Source organism: Aplidium turbinatum, chromosome 11 (assembly GCF_918807975.1).
Source record: "Aplidium turbinatum chromosome 11, kaAplTurb1.1, whole genome shotgun sequence".
Lineage (NCBI taxonomy): Eukaryota > Metazoa > Chordata > Ascidiacea > Aplousobranchia > Polyclinidae > Aplidium > Aplidium turbinatum.
The window spans coordinates 18,904,457-18,931,411 of NC_137482.1; the positions used below are offsets into that span (position 1 = coordinate 18,904,457).

General features: G+C 38.9%; 1 protein-coding gene and 3 non-coding genes across 5 annotated transcripts; all 4 read right to left on the reverse strand.

Annotated features, from left to right (window-relative positions):
- Positions 1–1,845: 1,845 nt before the first annotated feature.
- On the reverse strand, positions 1,846–1,958 carry LOC145780386 (U5 spliceosomal RNA). Its single transcript, XR_014290622.1, has one exon. It is a non-coding gene; the product is annotated as a U5 spliceosomal RNA (small nuclear RNA).
- A 1,652-nt stretch (positions 1,959–3,610) lies between these two features.
- Positions 3,611–3,682, reverse strand: Trnah-gug (transfer RNA histidin (anticodon GUG)). The gene has a single exon. It is a non-coding gene; the product is annotated as a tRNA-His (tRNA).
- Positions 3,683–7,847: 4,165 nt separating this feature from the next.
- LOC145780389 (U5 spliceosomal RNA) lies at positions 7,848–7,961 on the reverse strand. The gene has a single exon (XR_014290624.1). It is a non-coding gene; the product is annotated as a U5 spliceosomal RNA (small nuclear RNA).
- Positions 7,962–15,020: 7,059 nt separating this feature from the next.
- On the reverse strand, positions 15,021–17,376 carry LOC145780127 (uncharacterized). 2 transcript variants are annotated; one of them, XM_082591836.1, is made up of 5 exons: positions 17,164–17,376; positions 16,599–16,805; positions 16,136–16,262; positions 15,820–15,905; positions 15,021–15,546 (listed from the first exon to the last, which is right to left on the reverse strand). In XM_082591836.1, the coding sequence occupies exons 1-5, from the start codon at positions 17,206–17,208 to the stop codon at positions 15,397–15,399; spliced, it is 615 nt and encodes a 204-aa protein (XP_082447962.1). In that variant the 5' UTR covers positions 17,209–17,376; the 3' UTR covers positions 15,021–15,396. The 2 variants fall into 2 exon arrangements, with proteins under 2 accessions (XP_082447962.1, XP_082447961.1); XM_082591835.1 differs by having other exon boundaries at positions 15,820–15,917.
- Between the last annotated feature and the right edge of the window lie 9,579 nt (positions 17,377–26,955).

Below are 26,955 nucleotides of genomic sequence, written 5' to 3' on the forward strand. Positions count from 1 at the left end.
TGTAGCCTACCTATGCGACATAGCCTATCTCAATCAAATATTTTTATTCCCACTAATACAGTGCTTACATTGTAATTCTTATCTCAACAACTCAGCGTTCTGCCATTGCTTTAATGATGGTGTTCACAAAGAAAACAAAAAAAAATTATCTGAAATTATCAGTAAATTACGATAATTATGTTATTGTTCTTAAATAAACACGACTAATTTGACAAGCTTGATGGATTTCACAGTATGCACATTTTTACTACCAATAACGCTTAAGATTACTGATAAATTTTCAAGCATTTTGCGTTTTTGGAAATTTTTTCAATTATTGCTGACTTTGCTGTAAACAGCCCTAGCAGAAAGCAAAATACAAAGTTTGGAATTTTTTATGGTGTTTTCATTTGATTTAATTATTTTGCCTACTGCACGTAAGCGGCAGTGTAACTCAATTGATAAAAGCATCCAACTGGTATCTGAAGGTATAATTATAAGCACGCACGTTACCTCAGTGCTGGTTTGATTCTGGATCAAGAGGTTGAAGATTCGATACCTACTGCCGCTATTGCGATTCTATTTATGCATAACTTACAAAAAGTTTTGTCTCTTTACAGTATATTATGTTCAATTTTTCGGCATGTTGGTGAAAACAGTTCGTGCTGCATGGGATAGGGCAGCGCTAATCAAGAAAAAAAAATTATCGTTATCGGACATTATCGGCGATAATTTATCGTTTATCGTTATCGCTTAACTTTTTTTTGATTTATCGTTTATCGTTATCGCTTTAGGCATTTTTCGTTTATCGATTATCGTTATCGCTTAACTGAAAAATGAGTTATCGCGCCCAACACTGCTTACCGAGGGACTTATTCTGACCGAAGGGACCCACCGCGGCAGATGGCAATTTGTGGATGTAAAAAGGATGGTTATTGGCTGCCTCAAGCTGATCTGCCAGTCTCGACTTTCCTCTTGCTGTTGTTGGAGCAGACTAGGAGATGGCGGGTCAAGCTCGAGAACTAGCGCGTTTTAGTAGAAAACTGATTTTAATTTAAATTTGAATTTGTTTCTTTGTGTGTTTCTTCTTGTTGCCCGCTTGAAGAAAAGCAGCTGCTTGTGGAAAACAGGCCACTGCAGTCTGACATCTCATTTGGCGGAGATGCCAGAGAGGGGCGGCCTTCTTGGGATGGGCCGCTGCAATCCTGTCATCCCAGGGCGAGTGGAATAACGGAGAGGTACGGTTAAAGATTTCCCGCTGCAACCACTCTTCCGCATCGGGCGTTTCAGATGAGTAAGAGGGACGGGTTAAAGATTGGTTGTTACGACCTTGGCTGTCTAAATTTCTTCAAAGATGTTATACGACCGTACTGAGCTAGTGAGACCCACCACTGCAATCAGTCGTCCCTACCATCGAGGACGGCTGAGAGGGGCGGTTGAAGAGAGAGAGTCTCCACTGATTCTTCTGACCGTAGAAGAAGGTTTGGAAATGTCAGATGACAAAGGTATGTTATGCTTTTCTGTTATGTCTTTTGTTTTTTGGCATCATCACCCACAGGGCTTGAATGGTGGACCGTTTTGTGTTCCATGTGTAGGTGTTGCCAATATCCAGAGATTGCCGTTAGCAGTTACCGTCTAGCAGTTGCCGTTACCTTCTGTATCTAAAAAAGGTCTTACCTCCATCAAGTCATGACTAAAACGGTTTTTAATCATTGGTGATGAACTGTTTTATTTTGGTCAACGACGCACGAGTACAAAATAATTGACACGGCGAGAAGAACACAATAAACATAGCCAGGTCAGAGACTTTAAAGAACCGGCCTGCCACACCCCGCGGAAGTGGGGAAAGGTGTGATTTGTTTAAATATCCTCGCCGTAGCAGAGGTCGAAAAATCGATAAGACTCATTGTAGTGCTCCTTCCCACGGAAATCTCTAGTAAAAGGCGAAAGATTTATTCTGTGTGAAGAAGCCAGAGTAAAAATTACATGTGCGGCATTGGATCTGTTTGACCGAAATATTTTAGTACTTGTGGAAACAAAAAAACAATTTGGGCATTTTTTCCCTTTTACCCTTCTAAAATATTTTGGTCCCTTTCGGCTGTAAGGGCATCTGGTCACATGTTGTCCCAAAACTGAGGAAATAAGCAAGTAGGCTAAATGTTTTCCATATTTGCAAAATTTTCTTGCTAATTTTTCTCCCAATGCATCTTCTTCACGAAACCAGCAGCGTTGGGCAAGCGTAGGATATTTTTAGCAGTGGATTCAAGAGAGAAAAATCTGTGTCCCCTCAATAATTAAGAGAATTTTATGAAATAAATGCATTGCTTACTCAACTGGTTTGCAAATTAATTTAATCTTTTCCAGTGCTCATAGAGGTGTGCTGCTATTTGACTTGCCATTGACTTGCCACTTTCCATTTTACTTGCCATTTAACAATTCTCGACGACTGCTCCTTGATGTAACTTTGTGTGAGGAATATAAAGACATAATGATTAACATAGACAAACAATCGATAACAACTTAATAACATTGAATTGCATAATTCAAAATTACTACAGAAATGAAATAAATACATAACTTCAAACGTTTTCGGCAAAACTTTCTGCAAAACTTTTAAAAAGTACCTCTCTACCAAAGCTATACTAATGATTAACAATCATCTAATGATTTCAAAACAAAAATGTAATCAGCCGAAAGTCAGAGGAATAAGTTCATTTAGTCATAGGAGAAACCTTGGAAGAGTTTTCTGGGGAAAAACGGGCAATTTACTAGGAGCCTATAAACAAACGAGAACCTCTACAATTGACCGGTGTTTTTGATCCTACAAAGAAAAGCGTTTTGAAACTGGCGCATGCTTTCCTATCTGCTATCTTATTCATATTTCCAATCCTCCATTACAGTTGAGCGTATGTTTACGCTGTCATCGTTTTAACAACTTTTGGAGCAGAGAACCTTTTTGCCACCCTAGGTTTTCGTTGTTTTCTCTAACTAAGTCAAGTGTTCTTTTTAAAACATGCCAGTGTAGTCCGGAAACATCGTGAACATGAAGGTGGTGAAAGGATAGACTATCGGTCCTAAAAGAATAATTGAAAATGACCAAGAGTTTATCTTCTTCTTGAGTTTGAGAAAGGATTATTCAGATTCCAGGAATAATGTTGTCAACCTCCTCGTGGTAACTCCCGGTAACTGCAAAACAGGCTAATGACACCAAAAAGATAAATAAACATTTGCTCCTCCTAAAAGAAATCTTTCTGCTCGATAAAACTTTTATTTGAACGACGTCATTGCGTTACCTAACATTTTCAAAATAAATTCAACCTCATCAGCTATTTTTAGCTTTAAATTAGGGCATTTATTATGCATTCTATTTTCTTGCTGTAGTCCATTAAGCCTGGGTTGAACCAATAAACTTGATAGATGACACCTGAAGAGGATAAAGTTTTTGCAACCTCTCAACGTTAGACTCTGATGTGGACGGTGCTGGCAAAGTAATTTTACCGCAGCTGAGTAAAATCGACGAGACAGTAAATATTTCAAAGAAATTGTGAAATTATACAATATAAAGCTTTCTGAAGAAACCTGCAATAGGTTTCAAAAGAGAAAAATAATAAAAAATAAAAGGGAAAAAGTTTGCTGTGACCAGGATTCGAACCTGGGTTGTCACGGCCACAACGTGAAGTACTCACCACTATACGATCACAGCGACGTAGCAGAGAATGGTTTCGATCCATCGACCTCTGGGTTATGGGCCCAGCACGCTTCCACTGCGCCACTCTGCTGTGCTAGTTTAGAAAGGTTGAAGGTATATTCAAACTTACATTTTTGTATGTCATACACAAAGCCATGTTATGCAATGTAGCTTTATTGCACATGCAGTTGCGATGTTGGTATTCGATTTGCATTGTTCAACCTGTAACAAACAAATTGTTACAGCTTGAGGTCGCGTAGGAGTGGCTGCTATAACTCCTTAACACAGGTCCCTTTGACGACAATATAAACTTGAGGTTTCCCACGAGGAATAGAAGCTGAGCTATTTAAAGAAATTTGGTGTTTGTGGGAGACAAAATTTAAATAAAATCTGGAGCAAAGGCTCAATGAATTAGTGTAAAAAAGTGGTAGGTGAGAATACGACAATAGTGATAGTTGCAACTAGTGATGTGATGTTGTTGCAAAACTATTGTAGGCCTAACCAAAAGTTAGTAATGACAACAATAGTAGCCTATCTATAAGGTTATGAACTTCACCGAAGCGAGATAAAAAAAATCCATAAGACTCATTGTGGTTGTGGTGCTCCTTCCCACAAAAATTTCTAGTAAAAGGCGAAAGATTTTTTTTTTCTTCTTCGTGCAATGCTCAGAGTTCAAGATGGATATCACTACATCTTGCAAGAGAAATGGATTTGTTCGCTGTCTCATCATTAGTGCGTCCGCTCCGGGAGCCGTCCACACACTCAAACACTCAGCAGGCACACCATACTTACATGGAAGATACTTACCGAGGGACTTATTCTGACCGAAGGGACCCACCGCGGCAGATGGCAATTTGTGGATGTAAAAAGGATGGTTATTGGCTGCCTCAAGCTGATCTGCCAGTCTTGACTTTCCTCTTGCTGATGTTGGAGCAGACTAGGAGATGGCGGGTCAAGCTCGAGAACTAGCGCGTTTTAGTAGAAAACTGATTTTAATTTAATTTGAATTTGTTTCTTTGTGTGTTTCTTCTTGTTGCCCGCTTGAAGAAAAGCACTACATCTTGCAAGAGAAATGGATTTGTTCGCTGTCTCATCATTAGTGCGTCCGCTCCGGGAGCTGTCCACACACTCAAACACTCAGCAGGCACACCATACTTACATGGAAGATACTTACCGAGGGACTTATTCTGACCGAAGGGACCCACCGCGGCAGATGGCAATTTGTGGATGTAAAAAGGATGGTTATTGGCTGCCTCAAGCTGATCTGCCAGTCTTGACTTTCCTCTTGCTGATGTTGGAGCAGACTAGGAGATGGCGGGTCAAGCTCGAGAACTAGCGCGTTTTAGTAGAAAACTGATTTTAATTTAATTTGAATTTGTTTCTTTGTGTGTTTCTTCTTGTTGCCGCTTGAAGAAAAGCAGCTGCTTGTGGAAAACAGGCCACTGCAGTCTGACATCTCATTTGGCGGAGATGCCAGAGAGGGGCGGCCTTCTTGGGATGGGCCGCTGCAATCCTGTCATCCCAGGGCGAGTGGAATAACGGAGAGGTACGGTTAAAGATTTCCCGCTGCAACCACTCTTCCGCATCGGGCGTTTCAGATGAGTAAGAGGGACGGGTTAAAGATTGGTTGTTACGACCTTGGCTGTTTAAATTTCTTCAAAGATGTTATACAACCGTACTGAGCTAGTGAGACCCACCACTGCAATCAGTTGTCCCTACCATCGAGGACGGCTGAGAGGGGCGGTTGAAGAGAGAGAGTCTCCACTGATTCTTCTGATCGTAGAAGAAGTTCAGTTCAGTTCAGTTGTTTTTATTTCTGACCATCATATCAAAACAATACACGTCAACATAGCAAAGGTCGAGAAAAGGGTAGAAGCGACAAAACGCGAACGTTAAAACGTGCTTGAGACCGAAGTAAGTTATTGATTTGAAAGAAATTTGGCACGGTCGCAACACCTTCAGAAAAATTTAAGATATAAAGGGAAAATAAAAAAAGAAAATGTTACAAAAAAACAATTAAACAACATATATTTAGGCTATAGCTTTATTAGCCCACATAGCTTTAGCTGATATATTTAAGATTTGTATGGACAGTTGCTATGAAGATCGGCCATGGTGCGTTATCAAGAGTGCTGATGGTCGTAAGGGGAACACGTCTTGATGCGTTTAGCTCATAGCAAAGAAGAGCAAGGCAGGCAAAGAAAACCCCACAAAGAAATCCTACCACGGGCAAAGCCATTTCAAGCGCAACGCACCATAGGCCTTGCACGACTCACAAAATAGATAGGCTATAACTTGACGACAGGAAAACAATGACAAAAACAAATAAAACAAACTAGCAAAAACAACATCATCATCTTGCGGAAATTCAATTATACCCAGGGAAGTTATATCTTGAAGATATCAAGCGTGCTTTGATAAAACTTGCGTTGATAAAGCGATAATTTTATACTCCAGTCAGCTAAACTCGTCACCTCCACACTGATCCAACGTTAGCAAACGTTGAATTAATGCAAAAACGACAGGCATCGCCAGCTGGGATGTAGTAGTGGCATGTCACAGTAATGTGATAAATTTGGGTTAGGCCACCGTATGTTTTACACGTTAAACCATAACAAAAGTGAAAAAAAATCCAATTCGGCATGTTAGAAAAATAGATAAACAATCAGACAATAGCATGACGATCCACTCCAAGATATTGATATAAAACAACTGGTTGGAGCACATGGCCACCGCTTCATCGAAAGATGGTGATTGGTCGAAAAGGATGGAAAAACTTCTGCAGACTCTGTAGAACTTCTGTGGACAAAAAACACAAGAACCAGAAGGCCAGTAGGAGTACTTACAACCTTACTATTTTGCTAATAAATCTACACACATTGGCCTATCATTTCTGGGCAAAAAAAATATATATATATTAGTAAGTTTGGTGTATGTTATACTTAGATAGGATTATTTCAAGGAAAATTTAGCTTGTTCATTTTTGATTTAAAGCTTTTTACAGTTTTGCATTCATTTCTTATAGTAGGGGGAAGCTTGTTCCAAACTGTTGGCCCCATGTACCGTATTGATTGTTTGCAAGTGTTAATTCTGCAATATATCGGAATATAAGGAGAATTACTTCTTGTTGTTAGGCTATTTGATTGTTTACACATAATTATATCATTAAATGTTGTGGGAAGTAGGTTTTTTGAATATTTAAACATGAAAGTTGCAATCTCTGTATTTTTCATGTGATTAATTGATTTTAAATTATTGAGTTCCATTACACCTTTTATGCTTTCTCTGCGGTCAATGTCAAATACAATACGAAGAAAGTTATTGCATGTACGTTGCAGCTTTTGCAATGAAGTTTTGTTTTCATGACACCATGTTGAGATACAATATAATATCTGACTCTCAACTAGAGAATGGTAAATGGAGAGAAGTGCTTGTTTGTTTAGGAAAGGCTTAATTTTTTTTGTCACGCAGAGTGTTGATCTTATTTTTTGAAGCAAGATTTCCATACGAGATTTCCATGACAAATGCTCGTTTACAATTATTCCCAGAAACTTTATTGAGGCAACTTGTTCTACGTTGTTTTTTCGAATATTTAAGGGTGGGTTGCATGATAGTGTCTTGCTTCCTTGACTTGAAAATAATATATGTTTGGTTTTGGTGACATTTAGAGACAATCGATTTGTTGATAGCCATTGATCTATGCATACAAGCTCTTGATTTGCCATATCATATACAGTAGAAACGGTTTTATTTTTATATATAATGGTGGTGTCATCAGCAAACATAATTGCAGTTCCGTGTTGAAGGCAGTTAGGAAAGTCATTTACATAAATCAGGAATAGAAGAGGGCCTAAGATAGACCCTTGTGGGACACCCAAAGATATGTTGTTAACATTAGAAGATAGTGTGCCATTGGAAATGTCAGATGGAAATGTCAGATGAAGGTTTGGAAATGTCAGATGACAAAGGTATGCTATGCTTTTCTGTTATGTCTTTTGTTTTTTGGCATCATCACCCACAGGGCTTGAATGGTGGACCGTTTTGTGTTCCATATGTAGGTGTTGCCAATATCCAGAGATTGCCGTTAGCAGTTACCGTTACCTTCTGTATCTAAAAAAGGTCTTACCTCCTGAGTGGAGGTGACAGTGATGACTAAAACGGCTTTTAATCATGTTTAAATATCCTCGCCGTAGCAGAGGTCGAAAAATCGATAAGACTCATTGTAGTGCTCCTTCCCACGGAAATCTCTAGTAAAAGGCGAAAGATTTATTCTGTGTGAAGAAAGCCAGAGTAAAAAATACATGTGCGGCATTGGATCTGTTTGACCGAAATATTTTAGTACTTGTGGAAACAAAAAAACAATTTGGGAATTTTTTCCCTTTTACCCTTCTAAAATATTTTGGTCCCTTTCGGCTGTGAGGGCATCTGGTCACATGTTGTCCCAAAACTGAGGAAATAAGCAAGTAAATGTTTTCCATATTTGCAATGTATTTGCAATGTATTTGCAATGTATTTGCAATGTATTTGCATTTGTATTTGCAATGTATTTGCATATTTTTCTCCCAATGCATCTTCTTCACGAAACCAGCAGCGTTGGACAAGCGTAGGATATTTTTAGCAGTGGATTCAAGAGAGAAAAATCTGTGTCCCTTCAATAATTAAGTGAATTTTATGAAATAAACGCATTGCTTACTCAACAACTTACTCAACAAGGGGAGGAAGACAAGCACCTTCACGTGGTCCCCCCCGTCAGTATCATACGAAATTATACAAAATACGTATGCAAAACGAAGCTTGTCAAACAAGAGCTAATGAGACTGTTCAGCGCAGGGTGGGTAGGGAAATGCTCTTTTCAGGGCACGGCAGTGCTCGCACTGTCAAAAAGTACCGACGACCCACCGTACTGCAGCTGAACACCGAGGGCATCACGGCCAGCAAGCTCAACATCATCGAGCACCTGGCCACCAAGCATCAAGCCCTCATCATCCTCCTCCGATGACGAACACCTCCCCTACTGCGCCGAACCCACCTACCTCGGAGGAACCCTGGACAGGTCACTCACGTACCGACGACACCTGGAGTCACTGCGCAAAAGACTATCTGCGCGCGTTGCACTTTTGAGGCGGCTGGCGGGTTCCGGCTGGGGAGCTGATGCGAAAACCCTTCGCACAGCTACCTTGGCCCTCGTTCATTCTACCGCCGAGTACTGCGCACCAGTGTGGTGCCGCAGCTCTCACACCCGCCACATTGACACCGCCATCAATGACGCACTACGCACTGTGACTGGATGCCTGCGTCCCACTCCAACGGACTGCCTTCCCATCCTTGCAGGCATCCAACCTGCTGAGCTTCGCCGTAAAGGAGCCACGATTTCCCTTGCTCGTCGCGCGCTGGACCCCGGCCACCTCCTCCACAGTACACTCCAGCGCCTACCTGGAGGACAGCAGCGACTGAAATCAAGACGCCCATTTGTGCCCGCCGCACGACAGCTTCTGAACAACGTTGAAGATCTTGGAATAAGTGCGGCACACTGGACGAACTACACATGGAACATGGAGTGGCAAAACAACACCTCCCGACTCCGTGATTTCCTACCCGACGTCGATCCCCACCCTCCGGGAATGTCCTTTGCAAGACTTGCGTGGGTCCGGCTTAACCGCCTACGAACCGGCGTCGGTCGCTTTCGTTCAGACATGTGCAGATGGGGCCTGGCTCCCTCACCGGGATGCGAGTGTGGCGCCACACTGTAAACGAAAAAGGCTCGAAAAAGAACCTATAAGGGAGCTACTGCGAATGGAGTTCTTTTTAAGAAAAGAACCCTTTATGGGGTTCTTGAAAGAACCTATAAGGGAGAGAGAGAGAGAGAGAGAGATATTGTTTATTTGCCTTTCTAATACGACTCGATATAAAGAAACACAATTACATACAAATCAAAATATGGCAATAGAAAGGTCTGGCAGCACCGAACAACCTTGCGGTTAACCAGTCAAGGTGCTGCCTGTCATCAGTCATCTTACATTGCAGCATCAGACATTATAACTGTATCAATAAAATATAATGATGGATGGAACAGTAGCTTCGAAATCGAATTGTATATATAAGGTTTTGTAGAATATTGAATCAAGACCAGCTGGGAAAACATGAGCATATAATGAATCATATCGTTTAAGAACACAAATACGAGGTTACATGAGATAAAATAATTTAACTGAACGATTTTAACGATTTAATAAGAACTTAACAAGGTAATTTTATAAAGTTTTTTAAACAAAGCTAGGTGTTTGCTTTTAATACATTCATCCAATTCACTCCACAATTTAGTACCCCGATGTGTCAGAAGATTGTGTGCCACGGATTTGTTTATTTGTGGAAGAAAATACTTCATTTTATTTAGTTGTCGAGTGTTGTGCGAGTGAATATTATCAAGTTTTATAAAACGATCTTGCAATACAGGCGGTAGATTATTATTGGAAACTTTATGCATAAATTTTGCAATTTCGAGTTTGTAAATATCTTCACGTTGTAAAATATTCAAAGATTTGTATAAGCTAGTGACGTGACTGAATTTTGTACTTCTAGTGATTGCGCGAATAATATTATTGTGTCTTACGTCAACTTCCTTGATTAGTGTTTTACTTGCAGTACCCCATATAGTAATACCGTATTGAACACGACTATATACTAGACTATAATATAACATAAGCAATGTTTCCTCTAACACATAGTTACGAAGGCGATAAAAAATTCCGGAATATCGAGCCAACTGCAGCGACAAATGTTTAATGTGTGAGGACCAGGTTAGATTTTCATCGACATGGATTCCCAGGTACTTAACTGTTTTCATTCTTTCAATCACTGTTTGGTTTATACACAACCTGAAATTAGTTTCAACAGTACGCTTAGGTACTTTGTTTATTAAAATGTAGCTTGTTTTAGAGTAGTTTAAAGAGAGTTTGTTTCTTCGTAGCCAAGCATCAATTTTTTGTAGTTCAGTATTGGTTTCTGTTTGTAAAGATTCCAAGTCTTCACCACGTAAAGCTAGATATGTGTCATCCGCAAAAAGCACGGTAGAAAATTTAGACATTAAAGGAAGATCGTTAATATACATTAGGAAGAGAAGGGGTCCCAATGTTGAACCCTGAGGGACTCCACAAAGGATTTTTTGCAAGCTTGAAGCAGAATTAGACACTTTGGTATATTGGTATCGATTAGTAAGATAACTTTTCATCAGCTCAAGAGCAGTGCCACGTATTCCGTAGCAATGTTGAAGTTTATTTGTCAGTATGTTGTGGTCAACTGTATCAAATGCCTTTGACAAGTCAAGGAATATGCAACAGGTATAGAAATTTTTGTTCACATTGTTTAACAGATCGTCATACAGCGTGCTTATTGCCATTGCAGTGGATGTATTTTGACGAAATCCAAATTGTTGAGCACTCAAAAGGTGGAATTTTTCTAGATATGTGTAAATTCTAGTGTGAAGAAGTTTTTCAAATATTTTACTAAATGGAGATAGCAGTGATATTGGTCGATAGTTGGTGGAATTATGAGGATCACCTTTTTTATAAACCGGAATAACCTCAGCAATTTTTAAGGCATCAGGGAACACTCCAGTAGTGACGCACAAATTAAATAGTTTACTTAGGAAGAAAGAGATCACAGGGCTGGCATATTTTATAAATTTAGTTTCACAGTCAGATTTCCTTGTTGACTTTTTGTCTTTCAAATTAGAGATTAACTTATATATTTCTTCTGGACTTGCGGGATCAAGAAAAAGAGAGTTTTTGACACTGTCTGGAGACGAAGTTATATTACGCTGGTCTTTTGATTGTTTAATTGTTTTTGCCATGTTTGGCCCAATGTTAACAAAAAAATTGTTTAGTTCCTCTGCTATGTCTTTTGGAGACGTCAGAGGTTTGCCATTTGTAGTAATTACTTTAGAGGGCATTGTTGTTTTTTTCTTTTTGATACTGGATAATTCATAAATACTTTTCCATATTTTGTTGGAATCGTTTTTGTTTTCTGTTAGGGTGTTGTGATAATATTTACGTTTAGCAGCCTCGATAGTATACGGTTTAGTAGATTACGGTAAGTTTTATATCGTTCATGCATTGCATGCTCAAATTTTTTATGTAGACGCTTAAACATGGAATTTTTCGTTTTAATTGATTTTAGCAGTCCCCGACTGATCCACGGTTTAAGCTTGAGGCGCTTTTCTTTACGGGTAGCTTTTCTGTAAGGGGCATGATTGTTTACTACTTCAGAGAAAATGCTTTCAAATTTATCAAAGCATTCATGCACTGAAAGATCGTTGAGATTATTATTATAATTGAGTTTACGGTCTAATTCGTCAATGTAAAGTTCAAGATTAAAGTTATGCATGTCACGAACATAGTATGCATAGTCATTATTCATTGTTTTTATTGGAGTCTGTATCAGGGTAAATACAGGAAAATGATCAGAGAGATCACTCACAAGGATGCCACTTAACATCTGGTTGTTTATGTCCGATGTATAAATATGATCAAGTAATGTTTTAGAGTTCGGCGTTAATCTAGTAGGTTGATTAATAAGGCACTTGCAAGAGAAACTTAAAAGCATATTTGCATACCTGCGATACGAATCGTTTGTTAATATTTGACACAAATCAATATTAAGATCACCTAATACATAAAATGGGCTTTTCTTACAAGTTAAAGTTTGAAAAATATCTGATAGAGCTTCGCAAAAGTTGTCTACATCTTGCACAGTGTACACAGGGTGACGATAAGTTACACCAATCGTTACGTGGTAATTTCCCGTTTCTACGTTTACCCACAAACTTTCAGAGTTTGGTAAGTTTGGATCAAATTGTTTCCAAATTGAAAATTCAAGAGTGTCCTTAATGTACAAACCCACTCCACCAGCTTTGGTTGAACTATCAGAGTGGATAAAAGCGTAACCGCTGATTCCAATATTGGTGCAAATTTGATCTTTAGTTAGTTTCGTTTCGGTGATAGCAATGATATCAGGTCGTTGTTTGAATTCAGATAAATAGTTAACCAGTTTATCAATATTTTTTTGTAGACTTCTAATATTGATGTGTAATAAAAATAAAGCATCGAATTTTTTTAGAACAAGGTTATTGTTTAATAAGTTGGTGTCCCAGTACTTGCTGTCATTGAAAAAAGCATCGAATTGCCCGAATTCGTTTGACGTATTGCCAGAGGAAGCAAGCGATGCGTTTAAATCGATTCTACATTCAGGATTAAGTGTGCCATCTTGACTTAGAGTTTCACACAAATCAAAGTTGTCGTTAGGATTGCAAATGAACGTGGCTGGTTGACTTGAACGCAAAAATTCAAGAGGATTATAATCAATCGAGCTAGACATGAGCAAGCAATTTCAGACGCATTCCTAGAACAACACATTAGTTCAGGGCTAGTCGCTTTCTATTTCGGTGTCAGAGGCAGTTTCCAATGAAGTATTTACGTTTAGTAGCAAAGGTTGATAATTTAGCTTATTAAAGTCAATGTCAATTCCAACCTTAAACAAATCATCATAACTATTAATATGCAGCCATTGTCCAGTAGGCTACCTTCATCTTTTCCATCTTTTACCGGTCCTGCTTTTTTAGCCGATCTTTTCATACGAATTCTTCCATTGATGGTGTGCGCTAGAACAAATTTACCGTCGCAATGATTTTTTACATAATGAAAGCAGTTTGGATTTTAAAGTGGTTAGGTCTTCTGTGATAAAGGCATTGTTGAAATCGTGGTTTGCCTTCAGGTTTTTCTTCGCTCTAATTATTTCATTCCGTTTTTTGCAGTTGGAGAAGCGAACGATGATCGCTCTAGGCTTGCCTCCTGAGCGCTGTTTCCCAAGGCGATGCGCTCGCTGAATTTCATTCTCGTTCAAACTAACGTGTAGTGTTTTTGCAATTTTTAATATTGTTTCTACTCCATCGTCACTGTTAGAATTGGTTTCAGTTACTCCATGGATTCGTAAGTTTTCACGTCTGCCGTATTGTTCTAATTCATCAGTCTTTGCAATGTTTAGGTTCAAGGCTTGTTTTAGTTTCAAATTTTCCTCATTCAGTAGTTTTAGATGGCTTTTGCTCTCTTTGAGTTCCTTTTTTATAATTTTAATTTCTTTAGCTAAACTTTTTACTGTATTGTTTATTTCTTTAAGTTCTTGTCGGTCTTCTTCGCTGAAATTGGTTGAAATTTTCTTGCCAGATGGCATCTTGATGGCGCACAAAAAAAAAAACACGTCCGTTCGCTGGAATGACAGATCGAGAATGAATCTGTCATTCCAGAGCTACTGCTCTGGAAATGACAGATTCATTCTCGATCTGTCATTCCAGAGCTAACTGCGATAGTCGAGAATCAACTGCTCGATCTGTCGAGAATCAACTGCTTTAAACTCAGGCAAATGTTTTTTAAGTATGCTCTAGCTTGGGAGCAAAGTAGTTGGAAAGCTTGGAAAATCCAATCAATAGATGAAGAGCCCAAAATGTCTATTCTAAAGTTTAGAATAGACATTTTGGGCTTTTCATCTATTGATTGGATTAAAAGCAGAGCTCTAAAGCAGAGCTACTGCGAATGGGGTTCTTTTTAAGAAAAGAACCCTTTAGGGGGTTCTTGAAAGAACCTATAAGGGAGCTACTGCGAATGGGGTTCTTTTTAAGAAAAGAACCCTTTAGGAGGTTCTTGAAAGAACCTATAAGGGAGCTACTGCGAATGGGGTTCTTTTTAAGAAAAGAACCCTTTAGGGGGTTCTTGAAAGAACCTATAAGGGAGCTACTGCAAATGGGGTTCTTTTTAAGAAAAGAACCCTTTAGGGGGTTCTTGAAAGAACCATTACAGGGTTCTTTCAATAACCCCCAAAGGGTTTTTTTCTTAAAAAGAACCTTTTTGAGGTACTATAAGGAACCTTCTGAACGTTCGATAAAATACCTTTCAGGTTTTTTTCTTATTTAGTACCTTTTTGAGGTACTACTATGAACCTTTGATAAAATACCTTTCAGGGTTTTTTTCTTATTTAGTACCTTTTTGAGGTACTATTATGAGCCTTCTGAACGTTCGATAAAATACCTTTCAGGTTTGTTTTCTTATTTAGTACCTTTTTGAGGTACTATTATGAACCTTCTGAAGGTTCGATAAAATACTTTTCAGTTTTTTTTTTTATTTAGAAATTTTTTGAGGTACTATTATGAACCTTCTGAAGGTTCGATAAAATACCTTTCAGGTTTTTTTTTCTTATTTAGTACCTTTTTGAGGTACCAATTAACCTTCCTATGGTTCCAATAGAAACTTTTAGATAAACTTACAGTGCAATAACTGCTTAAGGTTTTATTGAAAAAGACAGTATACACAGCAAATTTACCTTCACAAATCAAGATTATCAAGAAATCGTGTTTTGTAGAAATGAACAAGTGGAAAGAAAACGAAAAACGATGAAGCATCTTCATTCTTTACATATAGGACGATAAAAAATACAGACCACAACAACTACAAAAATTACATAGGATGATGGATAGCTTTTAAAGAGCTAAGAAAACATGCTTGCAACAACGAGATACCGGTGCACGTTTTCTGATCTCCTAAAAACCTTCCGAGCATCCTGCATAATCACTGCCCATTACAATTTATTCACAAAACCCAATACCTTGCTTGTTACCTCCACATCTAAATGTAAAATGTGGGTAGACAAAAAAGACAAGGTATGCTTAGTGGATTTGGGGTAGGCTACTGGATGTTAAACACCCAGTAAGTACTCAACAGCACGGCGACTGCATCCACTAAATTATCCATGCCAATTACTTGACACCCGTCGACCATGACAGTGAAGCTATCTTCTTCTTTAAACCGTACAACCGGATATGTTGATTCTGGATTCTACAACAAACAATAAGCATATAGATCAACTCGATGGCCAGCACAAGTGCGGGCATTGAGCAACATTCGCTTCACTAAACAATATAATGGGAGGGAGACACACAACCATCAAGGGCCTTTTTCTTGGTATCACATTTAGCGATTATCAATCAAGTGCGATGGCTCGCTATGCAGGACATCAGTAATGTTCTTAATCAACTTTTACATTCTTAATTAGCTTAATTATAATCACCAATTGCTGTAACAAAGCATGCATTGAAAATTGATGCTTACTGCATTGGTTGTGATGTAGCCATGATAACTATCATGAAAGAGTGACGGTACCGTGAGTAGCCAGCTTGGAGTAAACTCGTCCTTGTCTAAAAAATGAACTATTATCTATTAATTAATAGTTACTATGCATACTGTACGAACTACAAATAAGGGGGCGTTCAACGTCAACCGGTAACTGGAGAGGGTACCTAAAAGTTGATATTGGAGGAGGGGGTAAAAAACTGGGTGACGTCAATTGTGAACCCTTCTCTTCAAGCAAGAAAAAATAGTTTAAACTTAACTTGATATAATGAAAATGCACGTTTAGTCATGTTACCTGTTAAGTTCAGAATGTCCGCCGGCAATTTCTGCTTTTTAACGTTCTGATAAAAACGGTGGTAGCTAGTTTCTGAGAGCAGTTCAACACAATCTTTTTGCACCAGGCTGTTCATTTCTTCGATCATCTGCACAGACAAAAACCTCAAATTAACCCTCACATACATCCACTATTTCTATCATTATATAGGATATATTAAAACTCATATAGTATAAACACAGGGTCAGTCGGATAATAATCCTTAAAAGCGAAATCTATTTGTCAATTAATCAGGCTTCTGTGTTTATACTGTGAGTTTACTACACTAAGCTAGCAAGTTCCAGCAGCGATCGCCTGATAGTTATCGCCTGATATATCTGATGTCAGCTAGATCCTAGTCACCTTACTAACCAGTACGTCATACTGGCTTTAGTCTTGAAACAGTGCCATATGTATATAAAAATGAACGTAATGTTCAACATACCCAAATAGCGGTTCCTAACGGCGGATATTTCGCTTGCAGATCCGCAACCGACATTTCGTTCACATCGTGCAAACGCGTGGATCGAGTGCGCAACATTCGGTCGCGAACTGACCCGTTGTTGCGACGGCTTTCCCCCTTCGCCATCTCCCCTTTCAATTGCTTCAAATGACGCTCAATGCTGAAAGCATCTTCTACCTCGCCAACCAACTGTAAAACACAACAATTAGCGCGTACACAACCATTCAATATCAACAAAGACAGCATCGGCCTTCTTTTTAGCCAAAAGGCAGTCCTTGATCATACGACTGAACTTGCTCTACACTTGATCTTCTACGCCTAACAGGAAGATAGTAAAGCTCTCAACCACGACTTCAAAGCATGTGCAGTGTGAACTGTGGAGTACAAGCTCCTGACAGATTGAATCAGAGCCAGCAGTCAGAAAAGTGTATAGTAGTCGGTTTCTGTACTGTTTCTTGTTAAAATGGGCCAATATGCCTATGAAAAGTCAAATAAAACCGATATATAGGCTATTACATTTCAGACTAATCAACTAGTAAATTAATACCTGCAGATTTTCACTGATTCTTGATATTTTGCACCTCATATCCATATCAATACTATCATCACCATCATCAATAGCAGAAGTCGACTGACGTTTCTGCTTGCCGTATTTTTGGACCAAATAGTTGTAGCATACAGATCTTCACGAGTTCATTTCTGCACTTCGATAGTTGGCATAAAATGATACTATCTTATGCAGCAGCAGATGTCTTGACTCTATGATACACTAATCTAATTATCGTAAACTGTGAAATGCGTTGTAGCCACCACTCAATATCTGTTTTGTTTTGATGGACATATTTAGATTCACACAGAGACACAGAGAATGGACTAGTTTGACCCGTAAACTGGTCTGACCCGCAAAATTACGATAACTAGTAGAAATTACGTCAAGAGACGCACAAACTATTCCTTAGCTTACGACGACAAGAAGAAAAAAAAGTTTTCTGAACAATGATTTCAAGCTTGACTGAACAGCGACACAAAATGATAAAAACACATGGTTGCATAATGGATATACAAGACGTGTGAAGAGAGGGGCGTTCTTCCCGGCTATCAGCACAAGGCTGAGCACTCGCTAGTACAGCGAGCAGCTGCGATTCGCTAACCATAACGGTGTCAGGGTTGCCATATTGGCGTTTTTCCTGCCAAATTCCACAAATTTGGCGTTTTTTGAAAGCGTTTGGCAGGAGAAAATTACGTTTGGCAGTTTGGCATTTTTTTGGCAGTTTTTACTTTAGTGTTTTTTTGGCATCTTTTGGCGTTTTTTTGTAATTATTACCTGTACAACTCACCACTAAAGTTTTTCAAATACTTTTATCAATGAAAGTCCATCAAAAAAGTTTAATTTATGGTCTGGAAACTCTGAATTCCTAATTTAATCAAATGTAAGCTCCAGAGGCCTCTGGCGGCTGGCCAGTCACCAACCAAAGTTGGAGTTGGACTGGACAGCTGGAGGGATGCGTTTTGACATTTATTTTCTTGCCAATGGACTAGTAAGTGTTAACAGGTTATGGTTAATGATGCGATGTCACACCGTTTGAGTTGAAAGCATAGCGTAAGCCAGAGACCTTGTAGAAATTTGAACCGGAACCGGAACCTGAATTGGTACCGGAAGTTCCTTAGTTAGTAAGTGACAATCAAGACCTGATGCCAGATATAAAACACGTTTGTAATGGGTCGCAAAAATTATCTGTATTTTGTGTTTTCTACACCAATCGTCCAAGAAGTTGAGGGCGTCAATGCAGATGCCATGTATTTGTGCTAATAACTGTAGCCTCTTGACATGTAAAGTTATCAGGTGTAGGTGTATTTCCTTCATGCCATTAACATTGTGAAAATCCTTAAACCTTAAAAGTGTTTGTGATATTTACCAATGGTGTTTCTTGGCATTGTCCTCTTTTCACATGTTGAAGTTTAACACTGAGTTTTTTGTTTTTCAGACTTTGGCTAGATTGGTTATAAAGCATGCATTAAATGAATGGCCTACTGTAAAAAGTAGATTGTGGGACAGAATGTTTGTGTCGCCAAGCAAGGAAAACAAACTTGAACTAACATACCACTACCAGTGATTCTGATAATGAGGAATGCTATTGCATGCAGGCTAAACTTGTAAAACCTGCTAGAAAAGCAGCCCTCCCCCATAGATTCCCCCCAGGCCAATTGGTCTTTATCACCTTCTTCTAATTGCGCTTCGTTGATACTTGATAGCTCCAACTATGTGGCTGCCTCCTACAACCTTTGAAAGTTTGTTTTAATTTAGCTTGATACATGCAGTTTGTGTTTCATTATTCATACTAAGTGGTCTATCAAGTTAAATTAAGACAATATACCATCAGAGCTACATTTTGCACCATATATAATGGTGTATGGCCTTGCTGGTTAACAGGACAAGCCGCACTAACAGTTTGGCAGTTTTTTTTTGGCAGTTTATTTGAAACCCTGAAAAGTTTGGCAGTTTTTTGGCGGTTTTTACAAAACATTTGGCAGGCAAAGCTATTTTGGATCTGGCAACCCTGAACGGTGTAGCTTCCACGCAAGCCATTCAGACTTTCCAATCAAGTATAATATAAACGAATTGTAACATAGCCTACCCCTACAAATGTATGAATTTACTTTAAAACTTCAATATAAGTTAGGCTACATCGAGTGCACAGTTTTTTGACCTGTTTAAAGGTTCACTTATTAACCAATACCATCTAGATGACGAATAATCTGGATATTGGCCATTTTACCGCATTAGCCTATGTTGGGTCTACAAGTACAGTTCGAACAGTTCCGCACTTGTTAGGATAGGTTTCTACAACCTTACCCATAGATCGTTTAGAGCGCCGCTGAGAATGGTCGATCAATGAACAAGAAGATTTATTTTCTTCTGGTAACATTTTTGTGGCTGGATAATTTGAGGCAAATATTGCCTGTTCTAACTTTGCCAAAATTGATGTGTTATTTATTGGATTTGCTCCCACCGACGTCGAACGTCAAATCAGTCCTTCTTTTCAAACAACCTAGGGGGAAATTTGGTAAAGGGCATACCATCAGTAGAAGATTATTTGGTGTTAGAGGCTCATTATCGCGAGGGTCAAAAGTTACCGGTATCGGAACGATAGGTTTGGAGTTTAGTATATTTTGATTCCACTTCAACCATCATCGTGTGGAGAGACTCGTCCAAACCATTGTTCCTTTAAAAAGGCTGTCAAAATTTTCTTATTGGACGTTTTTTTCATCTTCCATCCTGAAGTTTTCTTCCATCCCATTTCCATTTCACCATAGAAATCTTCCATTCCATCTTCCATTCATTGTAGCCGAGTTTTGTTTTTTAACGTTTAGGTTTTGAGAGGCAGTTCTTTTGTAGTCCCCACTCCAGATAACTGGCTAGCTGCACACGTGGCAAATTGCACATTTCACTCCACTTCTCAGGGTCACAGGGGTCAAATCTCAATAAACTCCACTCTCGAAGATCTTTTATTATTATCGATTCCCAATTTAACTGGCCTATACCAACCCCACGTCTTCTTGGAATTTGGAAATTGCGGGCCAAATTCAATGCACTGTTAGATCTTTCTGCATGTGCATACCAGCGGAGCCTTGTCAGCAAGAACCAGCAGTCGATCTTGCAACACGGATGACCGCATTTGTGGTCAGACCATTTTTGTTGTTGCATTGTTGGACTTCACATAACATATTTGTCGATGTCGCACACAAGTAGCCTATTATACACTCTCCCACACGTTTTGTAAGACAGGTGGAGTGATCTTAAGACTGGCAACAGTTCTCTGAATGCTTTTTAAGCTGCTTTTCCACGCGGCGTTATTGTGTAATTGCATCCTCCTGCTGCGGAAAGTAAGTCTCTAAGAAAACGAAAAGAGCTTACAACTTGCAGTTTTCCCGACCACTTGAACATCTGTTTGCGTTCTTCCGTCGATCGAATGGGCTGTGCCTAGGTATTGAGAGCATCTAAAGTCAGAGTCTTCGGACAAAGTGATCAGATCGACTGCATCTCTTTATACCCAGTACTGTGGCATCCGTTGCAGTGAATGCTGTTGCGACCTACACCTTTGCGATAGACAGCACAAGGAAATCTGCTTGAATCGTGTAGTTCTTCAAGGCCTATACCACAGATCGACCTTGGTTTTATCAGTGTTCATTCTCAAGCCATTCTTTTCCAATGCTTCTTTCCAAGGCAGGAGCCTCTCTGTACACACTCATTGTTCGAGGCCGTCGGCTAAAATAATTAAGTCATCTGCATAAAGATCTTCCCAAGGAACACCGGCTCGAAACTCTCTTGACAAAGCCTCTGAGAACGACAATGAAGAGTAGAGAGCTTAATACTAAACTTTAGTGTGTACTCCTACTGTACTCCTACTCCTACGTCAAGTGGTCACCAACACGAACACCAGCTCCTGGCATTAGTGTACATAACCTTGTATAAGTCGCACAATCCACCATTTCCATTAAATATTTCTCAGTGTCCACCAGATAACTTTACAGGGAACACGATCAAAAAGCGTTTAGAGATCTACGATCTTCTTGAATGCACCCCCTTTATCTTTGTAGAGAGATACGATGAAGCTCCTCTCCCATCAGTCTAAAGGAATCCTACTATGACAGATATTGAAGATGCAAGATCACAGATCAATGATGCACCTGCATTACGTACCGTCTGTTGCTCAATAAAAACTAGAAGACCTATATCAGGGATTCATAGATCTATATGTCTGTGGTCTTGTTTCGGTGCAATTTCAACAATCGCATAGGGAGCGCAACGAAATCAATAAAAATGCGTTGGTGACTAATTTTTGCGTTTTCGGTCAATTCATGTGAAACATTATAGGGGCATCTAACTTACGTAAATGGCTGTTTTTTTTCGATGCACCCACTGCCTCCCGTGTATCATCAACAAGTTTTTGTGGGTGGATGGAGCGTGGGAGCGGCTGCTTTTGAGCATAGACGTAGCCAGGGGGGGCGAAAGGGGCCATGCCCCCCTTCCAGTTTTTCAAAGTTTGGATTCCGAAGTTGAACCATTTGTTGAAAATATAGTATAATTTGTATAGATTTATATCGTTTTCCAAGACATCTGGCTATTAACACCCCCCATAAGGACTTGTTTTAGACACACAGAAAGACACCAATAAATTTTGCAAATCGTAAATCGCGCAAAGTTTACGCGATTTACGCTTCTTTTAACTAATCTGTGGAAGCAATTTCAGAATCGCTTACTCTGTTGGGTTTTTGTGTAGCTGAGTTTTTTGTGTTCTCTAATTTTAGCCGCAGTTTTTGCCCGTTTGTGTGTAACAGCTATCTTTAATAAGTTAATAGCCTAGCTGTTTATCTGCCTATAAATTTCATACAAATATTACCCTAAAAGTGTTTCCAGAAAGCGCTATAATCCATTATTTGAGTGTAATTTTGCAAAAATTTTCCGTGGAAGCATGTTCCCGGACCCCCCTAGAATACGCGTGCCTTCGGCACGCTCTAACCCCCCGCCAGCTTTATTGCTTCCTTTGCTTAACCCACCAGGATACGCCATTGCACATCAGGTGGTGATGTCTTAAATCAAACACTTTGTCGTTCTCTTCAATTCCTCAAATATTTGCCCCCCTCCCCCAATTTTTTTTCTGGCTGCGCCACTGCTTTTGAGTGTTTCGTTTGTGCGGTAATTTCTGTCTTCTGTGTTTGGAATTTGTAGCAGAACAAGCTTAAGCCTATTATTATGTACTCTCTCTTCTATCACTTGGTGCTGCTATTTTGCAAGGAGCTTAAGCTTTATTGAAATTTAATTTGCAACTTGACTCAGGGCTGCAGTGCCGCTATAAAAGAGGTACCGGTACATGGCTCTATAGATCCTGCGCTGTCAGGCTTTACTCCAGTGACTCCAGCTCCGGAGGTGTCAGACTTTACATCGGTCGCTCCAGCTCCGAAGGTGTCACACTTTACATCAGACGCTCCGGTTTCAGCGCATGGAGAGAAAATAAAGACGTGTGTCCAAAATAAGTAGGCCTACATTTTTTTAGAAGTAAACACAATGGAGTTTCTATAAAACGCTGCCCTTTGAAACAAGGACAAATTTTGGAAAGGGACGGTATACGAAATTATACGAATTTTTCGAAATGCACACGTGTAAAATGAAACAAGATGGACAAAATATTTTCGATTTTGACATGAAGAAGAACACGTAATCACAGATCTCAGATACCTCAAAATGAAACACAGTTATAGATCCAGATAACTGCCAACATAACAAGTTTTTGCAATAAAGTAACACAGATGATGCAGTTGACTTGACCCTAGTAGACAGGAACGGATTCAGGGGAGCACTAGGTCATGTGCCCCCTAAAAATCGGTATAAAATATGTAATCATTTTGAATCTGTTCTGTTAGATAACGAAGGCTTCAATGACACATTAGAAGATCGTCGGACCACTCGGCATGCGACAATTCAGCAAGTGCTTCACCTCAGCAAGAACATTTTAGCTACTGCCAAGTCCACAAATGAGATTTACGTGCTCACGTCGAACTTGCTTGGTCATCGCTTGTCAAACTTATTTTGGTGACATAATTGTGACATTCCAATTTTCGGCTTGCTCAGTTGTTGCTTGCTCAGTTTCATCCTTTACCAACTTCAGGCGCTTGCTGAAATGTTGCTAGCTCAGTTGTCACTGATTGCTCATTTCACAACTGCTGACTTGTAGGAGACTCCATTAGGATGGGTAAACTCATCTCTAAAAATCGACATATGTTCCTGGTCTGATGATTTCAACTATAGACCAAATCATTGTCTCCAAGATCAGGGAATTTGGTACATATACTGGCTTAAGAATTGCACTGCAATGAGCCACAGGTCTATGTAGCAGAATCCAGACTTGGGTAGCCCAACAATTGCTTTGTAAGGGAATCAAAGTCTGCAACTGACCAAGTAGGCTCTTTATGACAGCTCTGGTGATAATATAAGATGAACAGCACAGATACAGTGTTCTGCGCTGTCATTTCATCAGCGATCAAGTTAACTACTTTTTAGTTAAGGGTGTAAGAAGTAACAGCTGCCATCTGTAACCGGTTAAATAAGACCTAAAGTGGAATTCTGTCGCATATCAATCTATCATTCTACAGTAGCACAATTAAGCAGTTTTCTGATCAGTGCAAAAAAATATATATGCAGTGACAGATTGAAATTTCACTTTGTTTCTGGAAGGTTAAATGCAAGTAACATGATGTTGTCATAAGCGTAAAAAAGCTTACGGAAAGATAAATTCCAAAATTGCAAGAAAACTTGATGTGACAGAGAAAAAATAATTTCATTTTTTGATTCAGCGCATTCAAATTACCCCTAGACCATATTCAAACTGAAATTAACTCGGAATTTTTGTTGTTGTTGACCAGTAGGCCTATAGTCCCAGCCACGCCATTTGTTTTTCTAAGTCTTGGCCTCGTTCCGCACGTCTTGTGTAATGTGAACCGCATAATTTAAACCAGCAACAAGTTGTTTTGATAAATTTACGTTAGTTTTTTGTTTAGCCTACTTGTGTTCCTATATTTCGTCATGCGTTCTTTATTGTTTTGCACTCTCTTGCACTGATGGCCAAAAGAAAAAAAGGATTCGTAACTGATAAGTCGATTTGTATTCATTCTAAAATTGCTCATTTCAATTTTTCAAAGACAGTCCACAAATCGAAAGCTCAAAAGTTACAGCGCAAGTGAAATTGTCTAATACGCACATTAAAGTAGCATAAATTAATGCACATCAAGCATATTAAAAGCACAAACAAAAACCAAATCAAAATTCGTGTGTCGTTTCATCTCATTTTACAAATGTTGTAGAGTGTAGACCAGGGACGTGTAGTCAGGGGAGGCAGGTGAGGCAGTGCCTCATCTGACTACACGTCCCTGGTCAAGCAAAGGTTATATCAAAGAATTATTTATCACAGAATTAATATTATTTGTTAAAAAGTAGTAAGTATTGCACGTTTTTAGGTGCTTTAATTTGTGTGAATTGCTGTAGTCGTGCCCCCTTTCCCGCAAATTTTACGTTTCTACACCCAAACTGTGCTTTAATTTTTTCTGTTTCCGTGGCGATATTCATATCGAGCGTTCACGTGGTCAAAATTGTTGAAATACGCGAGGAAAGGCAGCTCCAAGCTGTGCCTCACTTCAGATCAGAAAACTTCCATAGACTGCATTATGCCTGCCTTTTTCTTTCGCAAAGTCGCCCAGAAATCATGAGCGATTTAGCTATGATTTGAGGCATGTCTAAAATGTGACGTCACAGCTAGTATGAAACCTTTTTCGTCAAGCTGGAACGCCCGCAAAGTACGTGTAGCCTATGTGATTTCTTGCAGTGTAAATGTAAAGGACTGTTTCATACAAAATTTAACTAAAATCACCGAAGACTTAGTATCTAAGCTGAGAGATTTTTCAAAACTAAACTTCCAATCTAAAGTTGAAGTCATAAATAAAGGAAACAGATGTTTTTGTTCAAAAGGATATATCGCGCATGAATTTTATTTTTAAATAAATGTGAAATTATGCTGCTAATTGTTATTTTTTTGATTAGTATGATATCGTTTTTGTTGTTGTTAAAGAAAAATTATTGTAAACGTGACTTGAAAAAGTGAGTGCCTCACCATCTGTAGACTGTAGGCTACTGTGGCCCTTACATGGCCTTACATAGGCTACTGTGGCCCACACATGGCCCTTACACAAACTGTACAGTTTTGCCTTTATCAAACTGTATTCCAACATCGGATTGCCCTTACACAAACTGTACCGTCTTTCCTTTACCAGACTGTACTGTGCCAATATTGGATTGTTCTTACACAAACTGTAGCCTACAGTTTTGCCTTTACTAAACTGTAGCCTACTGTGCCAATATCGGATTGCCATTACACAAACTGTACCGTCTTTCCTTTACCAGACTGTACTGTGCCAATATCGGATTGCCCATACACAAACTGTACAGTTTTGCCTTTACTAAACTGTAGCCTACTGTGCCAATACCGGATTGCCCTCACACAAACTATATAGTTTTGCCTTTACAAAACTCTACTGTGCCGATATCGGTGTGACCTTACACACACTGTACAGTACAAACTTTACAACATTGTATTGGGCCGATACTGGGTTTGTATCGGACAAACTGTACCATTTCTTGATACAATACGGTAGCCTACGTACTGTCCGGTATCGGCCCGATACGGTGCAAACGTTACCCAACCCCATACGCGCCGATACAAAAACAGTATCGGCCCAATAATGTGATGTTTACTGGGTATAATGGGACGATTGGCGACCTAAATAAGGTAGACTAAGGCATATCTCACCTTTCATCCCCGGGATCCTCACCCCCACTACTAAGCTTTTTTCTACAAAATGGGCACATTTTTTGCAAAGAAAATCAAGTGCAAGTTGTATAAGTTATACTTTTCTGTATTATGTAAAGAATAAAGATGCTTCATCGTTTTTCGTTTTCTTTCCACTTGTTCATTTCTACAAAACACTATTACTTGATAATCGTGTTTTGTGAAGGTATTTGCTTTGTACCGTCTTTTTCAATAAAACCTTAAGCAGTTATAGTACTGTAAGTTTATCTAAAGGTGTCTATTGGAACCATACGAAGGTTGGTACCCCAAAAAGGTACTAAATACGAAAAAACCCTGAAAAGTAATTTATCGAACTTTCAGAAGGTTCACAATAGTACTTCAAAATGGTACTAAATAAGAAAAAAACTCTGAAAGGTATTTTATCGAAGGTTCATAATAGTACCTCAAAAAGGTACTAATAGAAAAAAACCCTAAAAGGTATTTTATCGAACGTTCATAATAGTACCTCAAAAAGGTACTAAATAAGAAAAAAAACCTGAAAGGTATTTTATCGAAGGTTCATAATAGTACCTCAAAAAGGTACTAAATAAGAAAAAAACTCTGAAAGGTATTTTATCGAAGGTTCAGAAGGTTCCTTATAGTACCTCAAAAAGGTACTAATTAAAAAAAATTTAAAAGGTATTTTATCGAACCTTCAGAAGGTTCCTTATAGTACCTCAAAAAGGTACTAATAGAAAAAAACCCTAAAAGGTATTTTATCGAACGTTCATAATAGTACCTCAAAAAGGTACTAAATAAGAAAAAAAACCTGAAAGGTATTTTATCGAAGGTTCATAATAGTACCTCAAAAAGGTACTAAATAAGAAAAAAACCCTGAAAGGTGTTTTATCGAAGGTTCATAATAGTACCTCAAAAAGATACTAAATAAGAAAAAAACCCTGAAAGGTATTTTATCAAAGGTTCATAATAGTACCTCAAAA